At 32.4% G+C, this 14,907-nt stretch overlaps 2 protein-coding genes across 4 annotated transcripts in view; one reads left to right on the plus strand and one right to left on the minus strand.

The window, feature by feature from the left end:
• The window catches only part of LOC126880020 (biotin--protein ligase), a 223,977-nt gene that overhangs the window by 41,503 nt on the left and 167,567 nt on the right, over positions 1-14,907 (plus strand). The window lies entirely within an intron of this gene.
• LOC126880026 (microtubule-associated proteins 1A/1B light chain 3C-like) overlaps positions 1-14,907 on the minus strand; it is an 84,810-nt gene that overhangs the window by 36,641 nt on the left and 33,262 nt on the right. The window contains exon 1 of one of the 3 annotated variants that reach the window (XM_050643555.1): positions 5,205-5,292. The exons of 1 other annotated variant lie outside the window; for it this stretch is intronic. In XM_050643555.1, coding sequence (XP_050499512.1) covers positions 5,205-5,244 — 40 coding nt within the window. In that variant the 5' untranslated portion in view covers positions 5,245-5,292. Of the gene's footprint in view, positions 1-4,941; positions 5,046-5,204; positions 5,293-14,907 lie in introns of those variants that run through there. One more of the 3 variants, XM_050643556.1, reaches the window with a different exon arrangement.

Genomic DNA, 14,907 nt, shown 5'->3' on the forward strand with positions numbered 1-14,907 from the left:
CGACCTTCGGTCGTTGGCAACCCTGACTGCAATGCAAGCGCCAGTTAACTTGGCGACAGCGAATACGCACAACGACACTGAGACTGATGATCATCCCATAAGCCACTGTGCAATGCGTCTCGCCAAGTTAACTGGCGCTTGCAGTATATCAAGAAAAATCCCTTTCTTCACTGAAGCTCCAAAAATCCCTAGATTCGAGGAAAATCCCTAGACATGGCAAGCCTGTATTTAAAACCATCAGACCTACATCAACAGAAAGCGAACGTCCGTTTTCAACTTCAGCAAATTTCTGTACAAAAAAAAAGAACCAGCCTGAAAGATCAAACACTGAACAATTTTTGTTTTCTTAAAACATATTTCAATAATAAAAACAACGAAAATTCAAATTAAACACAAAATAATTTTCCTATTTTTACATATAATTTTCTTTTAAATTTTTGAATTTTTATAAAAACTTTTAATATTTCGTCACATTTATACGTTTGTATACCAAGTAATTGAATTGAAAAAAAAAAAATAAAGAATTAAAAAACAATTTCTTCTTTTTATTTTTTAATTTGCCGATTCCCGGGAAATCCAAATTATCGACTCCCGATTCCCGGGAAATCAAATGGGGCCGGGAAAATGGAGCTCTAGTTGTAGAGCCAGTGTTGTTGAATAGACCAGGGCGCATCTGTAAAAATATTAGTACATTTGGACGTTGAGAGGTGACTCAAATTTTTTTGCAGAAATTGCTTAAAAATAAATCAAATAATAATATTTGAGTTATCCTCCCTCTCAAAAAGGTCCGGAACATTGTTTAAATAATCAAAATGTCAAAAAATTAAGGAAAAATTCTATTTTTTTCTTGGTTTTTTAATTATAACTTTAAAAGTATTCATTTCCGAGAATAGTTGTACTGACATAAAAGTTGCGTAATTAAATTTCCTACAATATAGAATTGGTTAAATATTTAAAAAATAGTCACCCTTGTTGCAAAATAGCAATAATTGTGAAAAAAACATACAAAAACAAGTATTCGTATTTTACGTTTTTCAACCATTTATGCTGCACTTAGGACCTTCATATTTCACCCTGAAAAACTTTATAATACAGTAAAACAATACTGTAAATTTCATTAAGATCAGTTCAATAGATTTTGCAAAATAAATTTTGCAATCCAGCTTTCGTAAAAAAAATTCATTTTTTCAAAATGTTACAGGACTGAAAATAAAGCAGATAGCAAGTTTAAAATTTTTTTGCATATAGAAGTATACTTTACCTTTCATTCGCAATTTTGCAAAATAAAAATCGATTAACACCACGCCGTCAGGAATTTTTTTAAATAAACATTAATTATTGGTGCTACGCGCAGGACAGCGGATAGTTTGCTCTGATTGGGCATTCCAATGACCTTTGATAATGATTGATACATTTTAATTTTTATTACATTTCGATATAAATAGATAAATTTGTTTATTGCAAAATAAAAACACATACTCTATCTTTTGAAATAACACTTTTATTAGCAAAAACTTTCTTTGTTCATATATTTTAACTTAAATAATAAAAGTTTATTATTTTTAAACATATTCAATTGTTTAAACAATATTTCACAAACAATAATAAAATTAGTTTGATTTTTGTGGAATTAAAATATTAAAATACAACAAAATATAGAGTAAGAAAATAATATATTAGATAAAGATTGGAAGAAATTTTGGTGGAAATCAACTTGTGTGAATCGAACACCGCTGTCCTGCGCGTAGCACCAAAAATTATTGTTTATTTCAAAAATTTTCTGACGCCGTGGTAATTAATCGATTTTAATTTTGAAAATTGCAAATGAAAGGTACAGTACACTTCTATAAGCAAAAAAATTTTTAACTTGCTATCTGCTTTATTTTCAATCCTGTAACATTTTGAAAAATGATTTTTTTTTGCGAAAGCTGGATTGCAAAATTTATTTTGCAAAATCTATTAAACCGATCTTAAAGAAATTTACAGTATTATTTTACTGTATCATAACGTTTTTCTGGGTGAAATATGAAGGTCCTAAGTGTATTATAAATGGTTGAAAAACGTAAAATGCGAATTCTTGTTTTTGTATGATTTTTTCGCAATTGTTGCTATTTTGCAACTAGGGTGACTATTTTTAAAATTTCTAACCAATTTTATATTGTAGGAAATTTAAATACGCAACTTTTATGTTAGTACAACTTTTCTCGGAAATGAATACTTTTAAAGTTATACTCAATCAAAAAACGAAGAAAAAAATCGAATTTTTCCTTAAATTTTTGACATTTTGATTATTTAAACAATGTTCCGGACCTTTTTGAGACGGAGGATAACTCAAATATTATTATTTGATTTATTTTCAAGCAATTTCTGCAAAAAAATTTGAGTCATCTCTCAACGTCCATCTCAAAACAGATCCGCCCTGGACTAGAATATATGTACTAATTATTTAGAGGATTAAATACAGAAAAAATAATAATACATATGTGTGAGAATACCTAACATTGAACGTTGGCCCTATGTACCATAGTACATGGTACCTATTTTTCGATACTGTTATTGTTAACACAAAAACGATCTCATTTATTATGGGGTACACGAGTATTTACTAAGTAATATTATTCTTTGTTTACCAAGTAGTACAATCACAAGAATTATATGTTTATATTGTGAGTCCCAATAACATCAATATTTTCCAGAATCTCTCTGTTGTGAAATATATTTTTAAATTTTGTTTTGCTTTGTTCAAACTATGGCATTTTTGATTACATAATAACAAAATTTTGATTAAATAATTTTGGTGCTGAATAAGCTGAATGCACTAATTATCTTTGTGTTCATGTGCAATGTCAAAGTTTAATGTAAAAGACGTAAGTAAAGAATTTTTATTGTTAATTTCCACTTTCATCGCCTTCAAATCCATATATAGAACGAACACATTGTAGTAACACTTGTTGAAAAATACAAATAGTAAGTAAATAGCTCAGGAAATGTAGGAAGCGTATAGGAAAATACATTCAGGACCAGGAACTCTTTAATGACGATAGCAGATAACAAAAATGATCTTGACCAAGAACTTGAAATATTAGCTCGTACATAATATCCAAGATCTGCTTTTCCAAGAATTAGGAAACTAATTACAAACTCCTCCTTATTTCTGGATGTTCTATATCGATTTGTAAAAACGTACTTCTATTCAGTATTTTTATACTGAGTGAAAATATGGACCCTTAGAATTAACGTATATCAGAACAACATAATAAAAGTAAAAGTAGAAGAAAAACTAACTGAGCCAATTGAACCTGCAATGGGATAAGTCAAGCGGATTTCCTGAGTTCTGTTCAACCGGATCATGGATGAAATAATAAAAAAAGTAAAACCTAAATAAGGGTACCAAATGGAAGAAAACAAACTTAAAATAATCTGCTATGCAGACCATGTGATATTAATCTCTCAAAGTGAAGATGATTTACAATGTATGCTGCACCAATTTAATATAACCGCCAGAAAATTTAACATGTTAATTTTCCCACAAAAGACAAATTGCATGGTTATAACAGCAAATCTAGTAGTATGTAAATTAGAACTGGAGGGTTGGATAATAGAACAAGTAATGATAGTTTGAAACAGGAAGTGAATAGATCACACAGAGCCACATGTTGCCTAAATGAGAGAAGGTGGAGAAATATAGATATTGGAAAAAAAATGAAAGGTAGAATTTAGAAAACAGTCATCAGACCGCTGTCATCAATGACAATGGCAGACAAACAGTCATCAATGACATACGCTGCAGACACACGACCTGACACAGAGAGGACAAAAAGAATGCTAGAAACAGCAGATATGAAAAACCTATGAAAAATCGATGGTAAGACACTATGGGGCATAGCTAGAAGTGCAGATATATGACGATGATGCAAGGTAATAATTTAAAATGTAGATTTTCCGAAACTATGGTCAAAATCTCTTCGACGGAGCACGTGGCAAATAATGAGGCTCTAAAAAGGAGGGGTACTGCCCAAAAATAGTGTAAAATGCCTCAAACAGGTTATCTGGTCAATGAGAGGAGAAACAAAGAACTACCCTTGATTCATAATAAAAGGGGAGGTTAAAGGAAAAAGAATCCAGGAAGAAGAAACTGCTCGTGGTTACAGAATATAAGAGATTGGATAGTCTCTTAATAGAAGAACAGAAAATAAAATTCACAAGGAAGATAAATTTCTGTAGCTGCACAGGACTCCCCACTACACGTGTGATGCTTTGTTTGGAGGATGGATTCTCACATTACGGATCAGTTACTAGTTACTGTCCGTAATGTGAGGATCCATCCTCCAGACAAAGCAACTCACGTGTCGTGGAGAGTCCTATGGTGCCTTATGTTATATCCAGGAATATTTTAAACATCACTTCTGTGTTTTAACATAATGTAAATACGATTCAAATGGTTTTCACCCACATATCTTGGTGGCTCAAGCATATCAAAAACCTGTACAAAGCACTGATGATAACCTTTTTAGTTCGAAAACGTTCTATGATACAGCCCTTTAAGACATTTTAAATAAAAATATACCTTTTATAAAGGATTTTAGTAAATTTTTAGAAAATAAAATAGAAGTTGCAAAAATAATCGGAGGAAAATATAGTGTTATGCAAACATGGCAGAAGTTCAAATCAATTATTACTTGCAGTTGTGGTTATGATGTGAGTAGCTATTATACTGGCACTTCCATTAGATCCATCACTATTTTTTCCATACTCAAAATAAAAAAAACAATAGTACATAAATAGAGATATGCACAAAGAGAACAAAACAATAGAGATGCATAAAGTATTATCGAATGATCAAAAACGTAGTGTATTGGCTAACTTTTTAATGCTGTCAGATTAAAGCAACATCAATTAAATAAGTACAATAATTCTGAACAATTAAAAGGGTATATTTACCTGGTGCCATATTCTTATGAGTAGTATTTACTTTTCAAACATTTACACACTCCTATTCAGCCGTGATTTTATATCTACACTATTGAAAACGTAACGAACACATCTGCATCTTTAAATAGACATAATATATCACAAAATAATCCATAAACAACATATGTTGAGATAATTATTTCGCGAACTTTTATTTTCTGTAAGTAAAGTATATTTAAAAAAAATCAAAAAATATTTTTATTATAGTAAAAATGCTATATGTACGTACTTACTATTTTTATTTTCACTTAATATTGACTCTGATTCTGTCATTGCCGTTTGCAAGACCACAAAATAAAATTCGCGTTGTTAAAAAAATGATCTCATCGAAGTAAATGAGTTATCGATAATTACTAATCATTTAAAACAAAATTAATAAAGAACGTTTTTTTAGATAACGAGGATAACCCATTACTGACCTATAGTTTTGTCTGCTAAGAGCATGTAAGGTCAAAATATTCTCGTATTTCTCATGTATTACTACTACTACTTACATACTTTTAATCTTAATTATTAATTTCAATTAACATAGGAATCTGTCTGATAAAACCAGAATAATGCTAAAACAAAGAAGGGACATGAAATTAAGAAATACATACAGAGAATACAATACACAAAATTTTGTAAACAATAAGGAAAATATAAGGAAGTCATAAGAAAATACATAGACAAGGCGAAAACGGCGGGTCCGTTGGGAAAGATATTCCCATGAGATTTTTTGCATAATCACATTCGTGAGACATCCCAGAATAAGGTTCAAGAAGTCGCCCACGTGAAAAGTGGTTCAATTTTTTTAACAATTTTTTTTAATCAAATTGCAAAAATCAATATATTTGGCTCGGACAATTTTTTTGTAGGTTTTTTGGACCATTCTGGATAAAAAAGGTCTCTTATAATTTTTCTCGTTGATCATTTTCGAGTTATAAGCAATTTAAAATTAAAAAAAAAACGAAAAATGGCGATTTTCAAGGCTTAATAACTCGGTTAAAAGTTATTATTATCAAAGTCAGAAAGTGACTAAATCAAAGTTTAATGCCCCCCCCCCCTACAAGATCCTAAAGAAATTTTTGTCATTATTTTATTACTAAGCTGTTATTTTTAAGTAATAATAATGAGCGCCATGCACGTGGTAGGCGGCCGTAAATGTGAGTGCAAGTAAGATGCACAATTGGACTGCCGGAGTGGCATCTCTCTCGCACTCAGCATTTACGGCCGGCTACCACGTGCATGGCGCTCAATATTATTACTTAAAAATAACAGCTTAGTAATAAAATAATGACGAAAATTTCTTCAGGATCTTGTAGGGGGGGGGGGGGCATTAAACTTTGGTTTAGTCACTTTCTGACTTTTATAGTAATAACTTTTAATCGAGTTATTAAGCCTTGAAAATCGCCTTTTTCGTTTTTTTCTTGAATTATAAATTGCTTATAACTCGAAAACGATCAACTTTAGAGAAAAATTATAAGAGACCTTTTTTATCCAGAATGGTCCAAAAAACCTACAAAAAAATTGCTAGGGCCAAAAATATTAATTTTTGTAATTTGATTAAAAAAAATTTGGCCCACTTTTCACGTGGGCGACTTCTTGAACCTTATTTTGGGATGTCTCACGAATGTAATTATGCAAAAAATCTCATCGGAATATTTTTCCCAACGAACCCGCCGTTTTCGCCTTGTCTAACAATGAAACACTGGAAAAAAAACAAAAAAACTCTAAAAAACAAGAGCATTAATCATTGGAAAGAAACAAATCGTTGCTCTAACAAACGAAAAAACCAGGATTTCAGACAGAACTATACAAAGCCCCTGAAATACTTAAAGAAGCAATCAGTAACCAAGACGATGTACTTTTATAGAAGTCCTTTCGGAAGAAGTAGAATCAACAGTCACAAAAATGAAGAGCGGTAAAGCAACTTTAATAGATGGCATAGCATTAAACTGCTTAAATAGGCTGGTAAAAAACCTGGAAAATATTAACAGATATATTTACGAACTGCCTTAAAGGCAGGTTGGCACGATCCAACTGTACTTGGTTAAAGCAAATACTGACTGTAATACATCCAACCCCCACAGAAATCTGGAAACACGTTGCCACTAGCGCCACTGTCGGCTTGAGTTGAACTACGTTTTGACAACGTAAAATTTGACGTAAACATTCAAATTTAATTTTATATATATTTGAATAACGAGCTAATTTTGCTGAATTAAATTAAAATAAAAATAGTTCAAACACTTATACAAAAACAATAATAAAGCAATTTTATAAATGTAAGGTTAGATTGCTCTGGGGATGGGTTATCCTACTCATACCGCTAGATGGCGCTATTTTTTTGTTTCCTCAAAATTAATGGGAAATGTCAAGAGTTGACGCTGCGCACGCAACACTTTAAAGCTACTATGAGCGTGTCACTTATTCGTCCAAGTACACTTGCTCCAACAGGTTCTATCCAAGTTAACTAGAACGCTGGCCAACTTTCTTGGATCCAAGTAGTGTTAAAAGTGTAAAATTAAAATGTGGTTGTCGGAAAATCGAAAACGAGATGTAAATACTAAAAGCAAATAAATGGTCTGAAAGGGAGACCGTCAGATTTATGGAGCTATACGAAGCCGAGGAAGCATTATGGAATATCCGGATAAAGGAATATAAAAATAAGGCGGCTAGAAATGAGGCCTTACAACGAATTAAAATGCACGTGAATATTCCTAGTCTAGGGTGATCAAACGTCCCGAAAAAACGGGATTGTCCCGTTTTTTAACGATTTGTCCCGGTGTCCCGAAAAGTCTCTCGGGCGCCTAAATGTCCCGTATTTGCGTTGGATGGATTTTATGTATCTGACTATATTTTCCCTCCTTAATTTTTCTTCAATTTCGGCGTTTGCTTTCATTATTGATTCTCTCTCTCTCTTGTTACATTGTGGCCCAGTAGGTATTATTTTCAATATTTTTCTTTTAAATTTCAGAAGGCTATCTTTCTCTTTTTTGTTAATCGTCGTTGTTTCCATCCCATATGTAACAACATATGGGTCCTATATTGGTTCACATTAGAGTCTTGCTTCTCAGCAGCTTTCTAATCATTCCATATGTTTTCCTTCCTTCCAGAATTCTTTTCTCTGTTCTGTTTTTTCCCTATTGTTACTCCCAAGTAGCTGAAGGTGGATACAGCTTCAAATTTATGGTTCTGTGTTATTAGATATTTCTGAGTTGTTGTGTCATTCTTCCCTATCGTCATGTATTTTGTTTTGTGCTGGTTTATCTCTAGTCCTATTCTCTTCGCTTCCTTATTTAATTTTCCAACTGCTTTTATAATAATCTTCTCTTCGTCTTCGCTATGATGACTAAATCATCTGCATATGCTACTAGTTGAAGTTGATCTGTAATAATGTTTTTGTTTGCAAACTTTGTCCTCATAATTACTTTCAATATCAGATTAAATAATAGTATCGGGGAGATAGAGTCACCTTATTTCACGCCTTTGTTTACATTGATCTCCTTAGAAGTTGTTCCGTTGAAACTGATCCTTGCTCTGGTGTTGTTTAGGTTCACTGTTAGCATAATATGCCTAACGTTCTCTAGCTCCTCCATCCATGTTTCAATCGCTCCTACCTGTTTGGGTATCGCCCCAAACCCTCCTTGGGAGTATCGTACCCGGGTGGAGGTTAAACCCTCTTTCCCCCAGGGCATATGAAAAATATATAAAGAATAGTAGGAAAATGTAACTTGTGTCTATTACAAACAATACAAAAAAATTAAGCCAACCCCCCCAGAGAAAATTCCAGTTACGCTGCTGCTCCTTGAATGTGTCCCGTTTTTTCAAGTTCATGATTTGGTCACCCTATCCTAGTCTCACTGAAAACGATGTTTAAAAAATGAATGCCACGCCAACTACGTATAAACACCTTTGCAATGGTTATTTAGTCGTTGCAACCAACTTAGTCCAAGTACACTTGTACAAATGCACTTGGTCCATGTTGAAATCCAAGTACACTTAGATCGTGTCAACCTGCTCTAAAATCATATGCATAACAGACCACTGGAATACAGCATATATAATTCTATTTCATAAGGCAGTAAAGAGCATGTCAAGAAAAAATAATAGTTTTCAGTGTACTATTTATAACTCTGACACAATTTTTAAAATGTTTTATACTTTTCCTGAACGGTAATGGTAATGATGATAATAATAAAATTAATATTGACGGAAACTGCGAAATCATGTCGTTTGAAAACATCTGCAACATTGATTATGTTTGATTAAGCGGAAGGTCAAGAAATAGAAAACGGCGAATTCCTTTGAATATTTTTCAGAAACTCAGTCAATATTTTGATTAGTTGGTATAGATAAGATTTTAGACATTTTTATGTTTAGTTAATACGAAGTAAATTACCACATTATTAAGAATTTACAAGTTCCGTACTGGAAGTTCTATTATACAACTATGTAAAGCGATAAATGCAAGTAAAATGTTTATTGCTTAATGTAAGTAATTATGTAATTTTACAAACATAGGACACAGGAAATAAAAATTTGTCTAAAACATAAACTAAAGATATCTCCAATTCATGGAATCGTAGTTCGATTTATTTCTATTATAGATAGATGTAGTAATTATTAGATTTGCTTATTGTATTTGCATTATTATATGAAGAACATTTGCTTATTATATGAAGAACTCACTGACCCAATTGAAGCTGGCAATGGAATAAGACATGGAGACTCCCTGAGTCGTCTATTGTTCAACCTGATCGTGGATGAAATAATAAAAAAAGTAAGAACAAAAAAACGATACCAAATGGGAGAAAAAAACTTGAAATAATATGGTATGCAGACGATGCAATACTAAGCTCTCAAAGTGAACATGATTTACAACGTATGCTGCACGAATTTAATATAACCTCTAGAAAATTTAATATGTTAATTTCCCCAAAAAAGACTAAATGCATGGTTATAACAGCAAATCTAATAAGGTGTAAATTGTAGCTGGAGGGTCAGATAATAGAACAAGTCATGGAGTTTAAATATCTATACTGCGTTCCACGGTCACCTTTCAGTACAGACTCTTATGAAGAACAGTGTTGCCAAGAGATATTAATATTTATATTAAATAAATTTTAACGTATTTTTATACCTCACTTGGTCTATTAAATTTGTCAGTTCAAAATTAAATTTTCGGAAAGTAGTAAGTAAAAATTAATTTAATCTTTAAATACAAATAACCTGTTGAAAGTATATTTATTTCGTTGAAATCATATAATAGAAGTATAACTTGTTACGTGCGTACAAAGTACACGTGTTAAAAAGTACATTTTTAAGGCACTCGTGTGAATTGCAGAATTCGCTTCGCTCATTCTGCAAACTTTCACATGCGTGCCTTAAAATTGTACTTTTAACACTTATATCATAAATAACTATTAAATATAATATTAATCACAGGCTAATTCTGTGGCTTGGTTCTAAAAGGGCCAATGTCAAATTTTTGTTTTTTGTACAGCTTTCTTTTGAATTTAATATTGACCAAACAAAATGCAAAAAATTGACACTGGCCCTTTTAGCAATAAGCCACATTATGTGACTTGGTGTTGAAATAGCCAGTTTCAATTTTTTGTATTTTGTTTGGTCAATATTAAATTCAAAAGAAAGCTGTACAAAAAAAACAAAAATTTGACATTGGCATTTTAGAACCAAACCACAGAATTATAATAAATATTCAAATGATATATCTTTAATATCGTATAAGTATCTTTCATAGTACCTATATGAATTATTTAAAAATAATAAAACCCACATATTTTCAAATCAAGATGTTTTGGAGTTCTGGAATATTGTATTTAGAAGGACTTTAAGTTCGTCTGCTTAAAACCGGCAACACTGGGCTGCAAGGTTCCATAAGTTTTATATTGGGATATGCTGCCCACACTGCAAAGTGACTGCGGAACGCAGAATAGGCATCACACTATCTAGCTACGGAAAGCTCGAAATAGAAGTGGAAGATCAGGTGAATAAAGCAAAAAGAGCCGCAGGTTGCCTGAATGAAACAAAGAAGTGAAAGGGAGAATTTAAAGAAAGAGTCGTCAGACCTACGCGGCAGAAACACGACCTGATACAGAAAGAACAAAAATAATGCTAGAAACAGTAGAGATGAAAACACTTCGAAAAATCGATGCTAAGACACTATGGGATAGAGATAGAAGTGCAAATATACGACGGAGGTGCAAGGTGGACAACATTAATAACTGGATAAAAAACGGAAGAGTAGAATGGAACGACCACATAAGCCGAATGATAACAAATAGAGTATTAAGGACGGAGAGAGACGGTTCCCCAATAGGAAGACGATCAGTGGGAAGACCACGAAAACGATGGCATGGCAAGTAGTCCAGGGCTCATCCGTTTTGAGATGGACGTTAAGAGGTGACTCATATTTTTTTGCAGAAATTTCTTGGAATTAACTCCTATAATAATAATTGAGTTATCCTCCCACTCAAAAATGTCCGGAACATTGTTTAAATAATCAAAATGTCAAAAAATTAAGGAAAAATTCGATTATTTTCTTCGTTTTTTGATTATAACTTTTAAAGTATTCATTTTCGAGAAAAGTTGTATTGACATCAAAGTTGCGTAATTAAATTTCCCACAATATAGGATTGGTTACAAATTTAAAAAATTGTCACCCTTGTTGAAAAGTAGCAATAATTGCGAAAAAACGATAAAAAAAACAAGTATTCGCATTTTACGTTTTTCAACCATTTATGCTAGACTTAGGACCTTCATATTTTACCCAGAAAAACTTTATGACATAATACAAGAACACAGTAAATTTCATTAAGATCGGTTCAATAGATTTTGCAAAATAAATTTTGCAATCCAGCTTTTTCAAAAAAATGATTTTTTTCAAAATGTCGCAGGACTGAAAATAAAGCAGATGGCAAGTTGAAATTTTTTTTGCATATAGAACAATACTGTACCTTTCATTTGCAATTTTTAAAATTAAAATCCATTAACTTCCACGGCGTCAGTAATGTTGTTAAATAAAAATTAATTTGTGTTCGATTCACACAAGTTGATTTCCACCAAAATTAGCTCCAATTTTTATCTAATATATTATTTTCTTACTCTATATTATTTTGTTGTATTTTAATATTATAATTCCACAAAAATCAAACTAATTTAATTATTGTTTGTGAAATATTGTTTAAACTTAAAATATATAAACAAAGAAAGTTTTTTCCAAAAAAAGTGTTATTTCAAAGGACAGAGTATGTGTTTTTATTTTGCAATAAACAAATTTATTTATTTGTATCGAAATGTACTAACAACTAAAATTTATCAATCATTATCAAAGGTCATTGGAATGCCCAATCAGAGCAAACTATCCGCTGTCCTGCGCGTAGCACCAAAAAATATTGTTTATTTAAAAAAAAATTTGACGCCGTAGTGGTTAACCGACTTAAATTTTGCAAATTGCATATGAAAGGTACAGTATTCTTCTATATGTAAAAAATAATTCAACTTGCTGTCTGATTTATTTTCAGTCCTGCATCATTTTGAAAAAATGATTTTTTTTTGCGAAAACTGGATTGCAAAATTTATTTTACAAAATCTATTGAACCGATCTTAATGAAATTCACAGTATTGTTTTCTTATATCATATAGTTTTTCTGGCTAAAATATGAAGGTCCTAAGTGAATGGTTGAAACACGTAAAATGCGAATACTTGTGTTTTTATCGTTTTTTCGCAATTATTGCTATTTGGCAACAAGGGTGACAATTTTTAAAATTTTTAACGAATCGTAGATTATAGGAAATTCAATTACGCAACTTTTATGTCAAAACAACTTTTCTCGAAAATGAATACTTACTTTTAAAGTTATAATAAAAAAACGAAGAAAAATATCGAATTTTTCCTTCATTTTTTGACATTTTGATTATTTAAACAATGTTCCGGACCTTTTTGAGTGGGAGGATAATTCAAATATTATTATATGAGTTACTTACAAACAATTTCTGCAAAAAAATATGAGTCACCTCTCAACCTCCAAATGTACTAATATTTTTACAGATGCGCCCTGGTCTAAAGTTACTGGAGGCATATTGAAAAACAGACAGAGTCATGTCTACACAAAAAGAAGAAGAAGAACTTTGCTTATTTTACAAGACAGCGATATATCCCATTTATAGAAGTAAAAGATGGTTTTGCTTGTTTTCGATTCAGAGGGTTGCACAATCGCCGGACAGCTGTTTCCACCATTTCAGGCTTTATCAACAGCGCTAGCGTGCACCTCTAAATCGAAAAACAGCTCGACCATCTATTTAAGGGGACTTTCAAAGATCATTGAAATTCCCATGGAAGACGATCATTGTGAAGAGCAGGAAGCCGATGGAAGGACAACTTACTGGAGGCACATTGAAAAGCAGTCGGACTCATGTGTACATGAAAAGAAGAAGAAAGTTTTAGTTGCTCCGGAGATCACTCTATTACGTAAATTTGTGGTTCGGGAGTGTTTTAGCTTATGTATTAATGTATAATAATAAATATTGATCTGAATACAACTAATAGTTTATTCAAAAATTATCTATGACATTGACAAATTAATGTACGATGACAAGTCGAATCCGTAAGAAAATTTACTATAAAACAAAAACATGTTGAAAATAACAAAATTTCAGCTAACAAATAGGGACATTAAAAGTAACTCTGCAAATCATCATGAAATGCATAGACTATAGACTATTTGTTATAAATGATGCGGTGTTTGACCTAGTAGTGGAACTTATTTTTAAACACAAACTATTACCTTAACCTTTACACCCCAGTACACCCCTTCTTCTTCAGAAGAAGAAGACCCCAGTACGTAGTACTACGAAATCGTAGTAATTAGGTAAAGATTAGCAAATTTCAAAAGTGCAGTATCAGTTCCTCGTCCAAATCAAACTTAAAAGCAATAAAAACGTATAACATAAGAACACTGCAGAATGCCTTGGGCACACGAAGCGTATCGTCATAGACGCGTATAAGTTTCGTCATGCAGCGACGATTCCCTTGCGCCTTAAAATCCGCAAACGATTCGATTTGCAAGCGGCATGTGATCGTCTTGTTTTAAGGTTTTCCATGCTCTTACAGTAGTTGCAAATATGTTAAGTGATGAAGAGGACTTACATTTGTTAAATTATCTTCGCCACCGCAAAAAAAAGAAAGAGGAAATTTTGGGTGCATCCTTATATCTACAAAAACACAACAGAAAGTTATTTATTGCCGCCAAAGAGTTGTAGGAAGATGATTCTAAATTCCACACATTTTTCTGGGTACTCTTGTTTGGGTATTATTATATGAACACTCATAATTTTCAATCAGTTGGACAAATTTTAATATTTAATCCGCCATTCTCATAAAGTTCCGCCAAAAAAGGTGTTCTAACACTCAAGCGTACTGCAAGCTACTGACATCGTTGTACGCCTGGCGGATTGAAGCTTGTCTGCGTTGACGATTCCGCGCCGCTTACGCTTCGTGTACAGTATTCCATAAAGACACAAGTGAGCAGCACGAAAGCGTATGCCTTTCGAACGTCGCATCTACATAATACGCGTCTATGACGATACGCTCCGTGTGCAGAATGCCTAACAAAACAACTTTGGTTGTAGTCTGTAGTAATATCGCTATAGTCTAATAGCCCGGCTACACGCACCGTCTTGCCTGAAAGCATGCATGCACAGTCTGGTTTGTGCAGGTAAGAGCGTGCGTATGGACAGCAAGACTGTATCGCGCACAGGGCCTAGATTCCGTGCACTGTAGATATCTACAGTCGCTTTCTGTCGATGGCAATTGTCATGAAAATATTTGAATTTTTAGTTTTAATTCAAATATTTTCTTGTTTTACTATGGGCCGATTGTTCGAACGCTAATCAACAATGATCATTATCAAATAATTAATTACTGTCAAT

Source organism: Diabrotica virgifera, chromosome 2 (assembly GCF_917563875.1).
Source record: "Diabrotica virgifera virgifera chromosome 2, PGI_DIABVI_V3a".
In the NCBI taxonomy this organism is placed as follows: Eukaryota; Metazoa; Arthropoda; class Insecta; order Coleoptera; family Chrysomelidae; genus Diabrotica; species Diabrotica virgifera.